Source organism: Camelina sativa, chromosome 14 (assembly GCF_030686135.1).
Source record: "Camelina sativa cultivar CO46 ecotype springtype chromosome 14, ASM3068613v1".
Classification (NCBI taxonomy): Eukaryota; Viridiplantae; Streptophyta; class Magnoliopsida; order Brassicales; family Brassicaceae; genus Camelina; species Camelina sativa.
The window spans coordinates 17903233-17915005 of record NC_141893.1 but is presented as its reverse complement, the minus strand read 5'-3'; the positions used below and the strand labels follow the sequence as shown (position 1 = coordinate 17915005).

The 11773-nt window shown below is 33.3% G+C and overlaps 1 protein-coding gene and 1 long non-coding RNA gene across 2 annotated transcripts; one reads left to right on the top strand and one right to left on the bottom strand.

Annotated features, from left to right (window-relative positions):
* Positions 1-336: 336 nt before the first annotated feature.
* LOC147928358 (uncharacterized) lies at positions 337-1356 on the bottom strand. Its single transcript, XR_015579412.1, has 2 exons — positions 1172-1356; positions 337-671 (listed from the first exon to the last, which is right to left on the bottom strand). It is a non-coding gene; the product is annotated as an uncharacterized LOC147928358 (long non-coding RNA).
* A 9261-nt stretch (positions 1357-10617) lies between these two features.
* On the top strand, positions 10618-11712 carry LOC104742016 (signal peptidase complex-like protein DTM1). Its single transcript, XM_010462975.3, has 2 exons — positions 10618-11025; positions 11451-11712. Exons 1-2 carry the CDS (start codon positions 10784-10786, stop codon positions 11539-11541), a joined length of 333 nt encoding a protein of 110 aa, XP_010461277.1. The 5' UTR covers positions 10618-10783; the 3' UTR covers positions 11542-11712.
* Positions 11713-11773: the final 61 nt, after the last annotated feature.

Genomic DNA, 11773 nt, shown 5'->3' with positions numbered 1-11773 from the left:
GTAAGAATAATAATCAAAGATACTACATTTCAACATTTTTTTATTCTGTTGAATAACGAAAATTTTGTAAATTACTTGATAAGTCATTGCCTAAATTAATCACGTGTCACTTTCTCAATTAGCGCTGGACATATTATCCGGATCTGAATACGAAATACATGGTTATAAATCCAAAATATGATGAACATTTTATATCAAAAATATAGTAAGAATAATAATCAAAGATACTACATTTGAATATTTGTTGATTCTGTTGAATAACGAAAATTTTGTAAATTAGTTGATAAGTCATCGCCTAAATTAATCAGGGCACTTCCTCAATTAGTCTTGGGCATATTTGAAACGATCCGACCCGTTTTTTTATTAATAAATAATAAATATAAATATAATATAAACTACAACTAGTGGTTCTATACCCACTAACCACCTATCCACAACCACAACCAACAGCGGAAATAACAATACCAATAAATATCCAATAATAAAATAACCAATAATAATCCATAACAACAATCTAATAATCAGTCATCACGAAACATGAAACCGGCAACCTAGCCATGTTTCTAATAACCCAACTCTAGCAACCTAGCAACGCCAGACAACATCCAATCGAGACCCTAGAACATCCTCCTCTTCATCGTCTTGATTCCACGATCACACTTTGCCTTTACCTGCACCACAAACACATATTGAGATGCATGAGTATTTGATAAACACTCAGTGAGGCAATCCTCCCATCTACTGTGCTATACACACAAGCAACAGTGATACCAATGTTCCAAACAATCAACAAACAAGACATACAAACCAGGAAATCAATAATCATCTCGCTAGAAGAGAGGTGTCGACCGACACCGGCCAAGTGTCGACCGACACTGGCCTTGGTATCGACCGACACTATCCCACAGTGTCAATCGATGCCTAATTTGCTGGTGTCGACCGACACCATATGATGTCGATCAACGCTCCCTCTGCAACCGCGATCCGCTCGAAGCCGAGAGTCGAATCTCGCTCCCAACCTCCTCCAAATCGCCCAATACTCAAAACCCAAGACAAATACGTCCATAGGAACCTGTAGCAACCAATCCCAACAAGAAAAACACACAAAACAACAACAAGCAAGCAAGAACAAGGAATCAAAGGCTTAGATTAGCCATGGTCTTGCACTCACCTCTTTGCAGGAAGATTCTGACCAACAGCAACGAATCCAACCCTCCTAACAAGCTTCTATCTCCTCCTTAGCCTTAAATCTCTCAAGAACAGCCAAGAATCTCACCAATCTCACCAAAAATCTCAAGAACTCTTTTTTTCCTCTTTTTCTCTCAAAAGCGTTAAACGGCGACAAGAGAACTTCCCAAGACCCTTCTGGTCGACAAAACACTGAAATATCTCGGTTTAGTGGTTTTCCTAAACCAAACCAGTCCAAATCGATAGTTGAATCGAACTGGTCGAACCAGACAACATTGGTGTCGATCGACACCCATCCCAAAAATTCATATTTTGGTTCGCGGATGTTACAATATTATCCAGATCCAAAACCCGAACCTGATCCGAAGTAGGTGGTTCGGTTCGGGTAGTGTGTAAAACCCGATCAGGTTTAGGTACCCCGAACTTGAAGTTAGACCCAAACTAATCCAAATTAAATGTAAAAAAGCATTTTAGGGGATTCAAACCCAATACCTCGAACATTTAAGAGTGCATCTTAAACCACTTTGCCATCTTATTTTTTTTTGTCTCTAACATAAAACATTAAATATTTATAGAGAATTTGTTAAAAATATCTTTTTTGGGATACCCCTTTTTAAAAATACCCTATTTTTTAACATTTTCATTTTTACCCTCTTTTACATAATTTCAATGTGTTAAATTAATTTTTAGATTTTTTTTTAGGTTTGGGTTCTCATTTTACATTTAGGATATAGTTTTGAGGTGTTAGGGTTTAGTATTAGGAGTTTAGAATTTAGAATTTAGTGATTTTATTCATAGAAAAGGGGTATTTTTGAAAATGACCAACATGAAAAGGTATTTTTAAAAAGTGACATAGGAAAACGGGTATTTTTGAAAATTCCTCATATTTATATATATATACATGTGTTATAAAATACTATAAAAAGAAAAAAAATTTGCTTTTTTTGTCATGGTTTGATTGAGTTCGGATATACCCGAATTACCCGAACCCGAACGGGTAAAATCCGAACCCGACCCAATATTATAAAAAACCCGAACAGGTTCTATATGTCTAAACCCGAAAACCCGAACTCGATCGGGTTCTGGGACCCGAATGCCCACAGCTATCCTCAATATTCCTCAGAAATTAAATGTCAAGATTATATATGTTTGTAATAGTCTACCATATAAAAATTTCTTTTGAAATAGTTAGTAAAAGCAAGATGATCCTTCAGTAATGGTGGACATAGCCTAATTGGAGAGGACTGAAAAGATAATAATGATAAGTGAAACAACCCTACCCTTTTTTATAATAATAATATTGGATAACCAAACAATTCTAATAATCAAATAAAATCCAACAGTGTAATAATCCAATAACCAATCAAGCAAATAACAATTCCAACATCCTACAATGTCCTATGAACTCAATCTAGCAACATAACAATAGCTAGACCACAATCAATTAAGCCTCTAGAACATCCTCCTCCTCATTGCCTCGATTCCACGATCACACTTTGCCTTTACCTGCACCACAAACACAAATTGAGGTGCATGAGTGTTTTATAAACACTCAGTAAGGCAATCCTCCCATCTGTTGGGCTATACACACATGCAATAGAGACAACTCTAACCATCAACCAACATTCAATAACCAAACAACAAACCAGACATCTGCATCGACCGACACCAACCATGCATCGACCAACACCAATTGTGGTTGCATCGACCGACACACGCTTGCATCGACCAACGCAAGATTAACTTGCATCGACTGACACACACACTGCATCGACCGACGCATGCTCGACATAGCACTCAAACCCTAATCGCATCGACCGACGCCTCCACATGGCATCAACTGATGCTCCTAGGTCAAACGCGCCATCCTCGCATTTGCATCGACCGACACACAAAGTGCATCGACCGATGCACATGCCAAGCATCTTTTTCCCTGAAGCTCCTCGCCGGATCTCCGTTCCTACAACCATCAAACTCGATCCCAAGCCAAAAGAAAGCCTCACAAAGTCTCAATCAACGTTCTAACAAGCCATACAACACATATACAAACAGATCAGAGAGATCTCCAGCTTAGATAAGCCATGGTCATGCACTTACCTTAGCCAAAGAAGAATCTGACTCTAAAACAGGAAGAGAACGCTCCTAGGAAGCTCCTATAACGATCCCAGCTACAGATCTCTACAGAAACAACAAGAAATCTCCCAAAACTCCCAAGAACACTCAAAAACAGCAAGAACTTCTTTTTTCTCTTCCTTTCCTCTCCAAAAGTGGCCCACCCCAGTCACAAAACAACAAACCCCTTTTAAACTCATTTCCAGGGTTTTCCTAACCCCAAATTGCAACGGTTAACTTAAACTCGTCCGCTTAAAACCGACCATGCATCGAACGACACACCCTGTGTATCGGCCGATGCACCTCTCAAACCGGAATTCCGGTTTGCGAATATTACAATAAGAAATTTTTTTCCATATTTTTCTTCTCATCTTTGTTTGCTTCTCTTGATCATCTCATCATATTATTAATATATATATATATATATATATATATATATATATATATATATATTTACAAATATGATTTATAGTTACTCAAATTACTCAATTAAGCCGTCGGATGTTGAAGAGGAAAATCCAACCTAATTGAGAAGCAAATTAATTAGTCGCATTACCCGCATAGTATGACTTTGGTTTTAGGTCGGTTTTTGTCGACGTTGAATAACATTATAAAAAGGATGATGATGTGTTATTTTTATTTTTATAAGGTTTCTCACAAAATTGTTGACCAAAATAACATTTTTGTATATTAATACTAGTATGAAATTTCTAAAATTTAATATCACTTAATTTTCTATATAAAAAAATTAACTTAGCAAAGGCCAAAATAATCAAATATCTTTTTCTAAACAAAAAAAAAACATTCAATTATCCTTCTAAATTATTCATCAGTAAGAAAATAGTACGTTTTTCGTCAAAAAGATAACTGGTTCATTATTATTTTGAACAAACTGGTTCATAATATTAAGATAACTCCTAGAAAAAACTATATGTATTATGACTATTTTAAGATTTCTTATAAAAAATTATGTCTGTAACCAATAGATATATCGACAACAAACAAAGTCTTCACATATTATATTTTGATATGTATGGAAATATATAATTTTCACGTATGGATTGAATAATAATTATGATCAAAATAAAGCCAAAAATTATTTACTAATATGTTTAACTAAAATTTAGTAGTATATGTTTTGTGATATCCTGCCTACGAAAAAATCGTGATATGTTATTTTACAACATGAATTTTAAAGATTTGACCAAGAATCAATAGCTCAACTGATAAAAAATTTTAGGAAAAGTCTAGAGGTTGTCGATTTGAGACCGTATTACATGTTCTAGTCTTCGACTTGAGGGAATATATGGGTTTCGGTCTATAACCTCTTAATTAATCAAAAAAGATGTATGAGATGTGAGCAACCAGAATCCACGGCCTTACGAAATATTGGTCACTATATGGTTGCCCTTGACAGATGGTCCGCATTATAGAACATGCAAATGGTTTAAGATGAGGTTATGTCTCAAGTCTTTTCAGTATGCGGATACTTAATTAGTTTTTAATTTCTTTGGTTTATATTAATTTCAAATATATGAAGTAAACATACTAGATGATTTATTGCTAGAATCATTCTTCATTGGTCTCGATTATAGGAGAAACTGTGAAACTTATATCAAAATTAAATATGTAATAATTTTAGTTATTTATAGATCCATCTGAAACAACAAAACAAAAAAAGGCTGCATATAGCAATCCCCTTTACTATACGCGTTCAATTAAAATCATTATGTACTTTCAGAATCTGCTCTATTAGTATTTACTATATACCAGCTATAAACTTCATAATTTCGCATAAACTATAAAATTTCTCCCAATTAACCATATTCAATTAATTATCTTTAAAATCATAAAATAGCGATTAGAGTAAAACTTAAGTTTGATAAGTTATCCAAAATCCAATTTTAAACGAAATAGTAAAACCGATTTTAAAATTTAAAAATAAATCCAACAGAGAGATGAAAATGATTACCACTAATAAATATAGGGGCATTCTCAAAAATACCATTTTTCCATGTTCCTTTTTTAAAATACCCCTCCAAACCATTTTTAAAACTACTCATCTTTACGTACAAAATGACCAAATTACCATTTCTTTGAATGACAACAAAAATGTACAGTCACCAAAATAAAAAAAAATTCCCGCAAAAAAATAAAATATTCCCGCCAAATTTTTAAAATTTATACCTTATAAAAACATTGTAAACGCTTTTAAAACCTTTGTAAAAGTGTTTACAAGGTGTTTAAAAACCTTGTAAACCTTTTAAAAACCTTGTAAAAGCGTTTACAAGGTGCTTAAAACCCTTTTAAAACTTTTAAAAACTTTTTTAAAAATCTTCTAAAAAATATTTTTTGAAAACTTTTTAAAAACCTTTTCAAAAATATTTTTTTGAAAATCTTTTAAAAACCTTGTAAAAACGTTTACAAGGTGTTTAAAAAAATCTTTTAAAAACCTTTTAAAACTCTTTTAAAAGCGTTTACAAGATGTTTATAAGGTTTCTACCTTATAAAACCTTTGAAAAACCTTGTAAAATTTTTTTGGCGGGAAAAATTGTTGACAAAAAAAAATTTTGGGGGGAATTTTTTTTTCGAAATTTTTTTGGCGGGAAAATATTTCGGAAATTTTTTTGGCGGGAAAATTTATTTTTCTTTTTATTAAATAAAATGTTTTTCAGTTAAGGGTAAAATAGTCATTAAAAATTAAAAAAGGATAAAAATAAAAATAGCCAAAAAAATGGGGTATTTTTGAAAAGGGACATATCAAAGAAGTTATTTTTAACAAATTCTCATAAATGTATGTAGTAGATTGGAGCGATTTGTTAAACATGAAAATATGAATAGGCAAGATTTAAAGAGATGTTTTAAGCCACCTTAAAAATCTATAATAGTATTTTTGTAGCAGTTTTTGCTCAAAAATCAGTTTTTGAAAGTTTTTACATTTAATGCTATTTAATGCTTATATTCATATCCAAAAAAGTTAATATCCTTATAACCAAACAAAATTAAAATATTTTAAATATCCATATATATAATATTTTATAAATAATATAGATATTTAGAAGATTTATTTCATATTAAGAATTATTCTTCTATCATCTTTTTTATTTTAACATTTAAATGTAGTGAACCATCATATAATACATAAAGTTGATAAAAATGTATATTTTTCCTGCATATATTGTGGTTTGAATTTTTTTAAACGAACATATATTACTCAATTAATATAAAAAGTGTGTGTTCAACATTCATATATCGTAAACCGTATATAGTAAATTATAGAATTTTAAGAATTTTAAGAATTTTATAATTTATAACTGATATATTTAAACTTAATTAAAAGTTTAAAATTATGAATATTTAAACATATTAAATTTTCAAAATAATACAAACGAGTTATATTACATGACATGCTATATGATATTACATGATTGAATTGATAATACTAAAAAAGAAAATATCATTATGATCCTTCAATACAGGTTAAATTCTTATTTTACTATTTTAACAATACCAATATAAAATATGTCGAATCAAAATGATTTAAATAAAATTGTATTAAAAAATTGTTATACGGTATACCACAAATTATATACTAAATCACTAAAATTAATAAAAGAATACATTAGCAAAAATAGTATTAAAATAATACGTTAAAAAATTAAGAAAAAACTTGCCCGCGGGTCATAATCTAAGTAGTATATTACCGACCACCAATAATAAGGCAGTACCTCATATATAGTTTTCCAACGAGTGAATTATTCATTAGGGATATGTCTCTTGAATTATATATATAGAACTAAACACTTTGCAGTCTGAGAAAAATTCTACAAGGTCTTATACACATTAATTCAAGGTCTTAATATTTAAAGTTTAGATTCTTTTTGAAAGTTGTGTATATTTAGTTTTCTTTTTGGTTTATACATTTTCATTCATTATTAAATATATTTTACTAATTATAATTATTTATTAGAAAAATGGATTTATTCACTACCATGACAATCCATTCCGCGGATCCCACTCGCCCTCTGCTAGCCGTCCAAGCGGACCCCAAGCTGGCCCTGCAGGGCATCGATCATAACCTCTCACTGTGGAATGAAACTATTCATCCAAATCTACCAATAGGTTATTGGTGGATTTGAATATCCACAGTGATGGGTTAGGATCAATGCCCTACAGGACCAGCCTATGGGGCAACTAGCAGTGAGGCTAGTGGGGTCCACGGACGGGTTGTCACAGAAAAATCGATTTTTATGTAAGAACCTGTTCCGTGGACCCCACTAGCTTGCCTCCATAGGCCTAAAGCTGGTCCTACAGGGCATCGATCCTAACCCCTCATCGTGGCAAATGGAACTATTCATCCAAATCCACAGTAGGTTATTGGTGCGCCATGCGTTCCTCGAACCCTGGTCCCCACCCTTTAACAACTTTCCCACAGGACAAGCTGTCACTAATTGATCTGCAACTACAACCATAAGTTTAATATTCTTAGTTAGGATCACTTTGTCATAATTGTTTTTTACTAGTAATATAAATATTAATAATTGTTATAATGGTTGTAGCTCTTTATCATAATTATTCATAAAATATCTTATATCTATAATAGTTAAAACAATTTTTTCTACAAAGTTGCATCTTTTTACCACAATATTTTTTTATAATAAGTTTTCATTTTAATGGGTGTGTTTTAGTAACAGTTTATGTTTAATATTGTAACGCCCGTAAGCTGGAAAATCCGGTTTGTCCATCGATCGAAGCCAGGATGATTAGTTCTATTTTCTCTGGTTTGACGCAGTTTAGTTGATGAAAACCTAAGGCTCGAGTATTTAAAGGGAACTCGACGCCTAGGGTGAGATTTGGCCGTTCTTGTTGTTATAAAATGTTTGAGAGAAGGAGAGTTCTTCCAGAGTCTTTTTTGGGAGTTTTCCTGCTGTTTCTCGAGAGATTTGTTCGTGGAAGTGGTGATCCGAGTTTGAGGACGTGTTGGGGCTTGTTGTGTGTTGATTTCGTGCTTCTAGAGTCAAAATCTTTGTGTTAAAGGTGAGTGCATGAACATGGCTTATCTAAACATGAGATCTCTGAGTTTTCTGTATTTCTCTGTTATTTTGTGGATTGATGCCTTGTTTGTTGTGATTTTTGTGTTTTCTATGGCCTGGTTTGGTTGTGGTGTTGTTCTTGGACGATTGGTGGTGTTGGAGGACGATTTGCGGTCAAAGACGGCTTCTGGTTTCGTCACTAGGGCAACTGCATCGATCGACGCAGTCGCATTGGTACGCGAGTAATCAGTGCGCTGCATCGGTCGATTCAAGGTGTGCATCAGTCGACACAGTTAGAGATTTGGATGTTGCATCGGTCGATGTAAGGAGTGCATCGGCCGATGCAATGGTGTTGCATCAGTCGATGCAAGGTGTGCATCGTTCGATGCAGGGGGAGATGCATCAGTCACCACAAGGCGTGTGTCGCTTGACACCGATTCCCAGCAGACGGCTGTTATGTGTGTTTATGAGGTTTGGTTTGATTGTGAATTGCTTGTGTTTTGTTTCTTGTGCTTTGGGATCTTATTGCTTGTGTATATAGCCCAAAAGATGACAGGATTGCCTGGCTAAGTATTTCGTAATATTTACGTCTCTCTTTTGTGTTGTGGCATAGGTAAATGCAAAATATGATAGTGGAATCAGGGCGATGAAGATGAGGTTGTTCTAGAGAGTCGATTGTTTGTGGTCTGGCTTATGTTAGTTGCTAGAGTTGGATCATAGAACATTATTAGGATGATGGTTGATTGCTTCTTGACATTGTTGGATTTGGAATTGTTAGACTTTTGTTGTTTAGTTATTATTAGAGTTATTTATTGGATTATTGGTGTTGTTCATGTTATCCGCTGTTGTTGAATGTTGTTAGGTTGTTTGTGAGTATGATGAGATCACTAACTAAATGTCATGCTAAAAAAAAAAAAACTGGATGAGTTGTTTCAAATATTTATATAATTAAACTTACTTATTATTTTTCTCTCTTTTAAATAGTTTTAGTTTTATTCGTACATACTTTCAAACTATTGTATGATTTTCAAATAATTTTATATTATATAATTTTTTTTATTGAAATAATTCCCGCAACATCGCGGGGGTTCTGAGTCCTAGTGACGGCTAATAACCAATAGATTACTAGATAATAAATATTCACAAGTTCAAAACTTAAAATAAATTATGATTAATATCTGTAAATTTGATATTCTCTCTATATCAATGGGAAAACGAGTTATTTCCCTCTAAAAACTATCATATCTAACTAGATTTAAATCCCCAGAAGTTATGGTTTAATTTGGTTTATTATGTTCCAAATGAATCTTAACCAACTAAAACAATAATAAACCAAAAGTGAACCGATGTTAACCCAAATTACAATTAATTAAATACAAAACCAAGCTGATTTTGTCGACAACAACCAATCTTCTCTACCAAATCGTGTCTCTTCCCTTATTACTACATGATCAAATCCTAATTCAGCACCTACTGCTCTGACAGTGTCATCTCCCTGTTTTGTTTCAAAGAGGCAAATGATGTCCTTCAAACGTCGAACTGCGAGGTCATTGTCTAATCCTCTACAGTTCCAAGTGGCTGTCATCATGGAGAAGGTGGTGGTATAAGGCCCACCATGCCTCTGTCAAGACCTTGGGGACTACGATTCTCCCCAGAGCAGCTTCCTTCACCAACTTCGTAGTTCGTGACCTTGGAGCTATCGATCCTATTAGTAGGATCATACATTGCATCTCTCTTACGTTTACCTCTAGCATTCATCTCTACATCCATCACACCATGGGATTAGATGCTATCAACCTCTTGAGGCTCAGCATACGCCAGTGCATCATGGTTGAGGTCAGTGTCGTCGAGTGGTTCCTCCAAAATGTGATTATCAGGTATGGGCACTTCTTGAGCAGCTTCGTTGATCGGTTCTTCCTCTACAAACTCACAAATGATATATATATATATATATATATATATATATATATATATATATATATATATATATATTAATTATTTTATTAAATTTCGTTATTTTTAACTAGTTTTTATATTAAAAAGTAGTAGTTATTAATTTATAACATATTTTTAATTGTAATTTTTACTTTGACGATTATGTCATTTTATTTCGACAATATATTTTTCATCCGGATTAAACTAAGAAACTCAAATTGAATTGAAACAAACAATTTTGGATCAAAAAATACAGTTGGGACATCACTACATTTATGGCGGCATTCAATTGCCACGCATTTTTCCAAAATATCCCCTTAATATAAAAATCAGTTTAATTATATAACTTAACACATTCTTCACAATCTTGAATCTTCTGTGAGTTATATTAGTCTTCTTCTTTTCATGTTTAACTCTGTTAGACTGTTACCATCCTTTTCGTTCTCTTCTCAAACGCACATTCAACGAATCCCGCTTTTAAAAATAAATTACCTACTCACCTCTAACCATAACAAATGGGAAACGAAGCAGCACTGAGATCATCTATGGTAGGTCTTGCGTTGGTTATGGTGGTCGTATGGTTATGGACACAGTCTTTAAAGAAGACTGTTGTTACTTACGCCGTCGGTATTTCTCTTATCGGTGGCATACTTTTGCCTGATTGGGACTTCTTTGATCGGAGTTTCTCACGGTGGGGATACCCTGTCACCGCCGAGGAAAGAGCCGCCGCTCTCGCCCGCAAATCTCATCCTTCAAGGTTACTATCTTATTCCAATATCAGATTAGTTGTTTCATACGTATATGTCACTTTTTTAATTGTTAGATCTAAATTCTGGTTTAGATTATATAAACCCCAATGGATACATATACGGTATAATGTTACCTAGGTTACATTTGCAATGTATGCATATTGTAAAGCTACGGATATTTTTATATTGTTTATGAAAATTATATATTGATTTAAATTGTTAGATCGGTTTAGATTAATGGCCTAATGGTTGAATCTTTTTTCGGGTCTAATAATGGATAAATCTTTGGATTGGAACATATAACAACAACGTACAATGTTAGGATCAATGTGTAATATGTGTTTATAGCAACGAATTAGGTTTACAAGTTATGTATGTTTCTGTGATGTTGAATTATATTTACTTTTTTAATGTAAAAAACTAATATATGCAGGTTTAGAGTGTACCCTATGAGGATGGTTTTATACGGCACGGTCTATGGATATGCAATGTATAGGTGGTGGATGTTCGTATCAAATTATTGAAGTCATATTGTGTAACTCGTCCAGCCTTGCGTATGGTTTATAATGTTAATTAGCATATGTTGTTAGCCTTGCTACAATTTCCTTTCATAGAATTTATTTTAACTGCGAAGAACATGAAAGACCCACCCTAAGAATTACATATTATATTTACAACGGATTTGGTCTGCAAAACCACCCACATGCCTATTCAAGACATGCCTATCCAATCGCTCGAACCATACTGTTCTCGTTA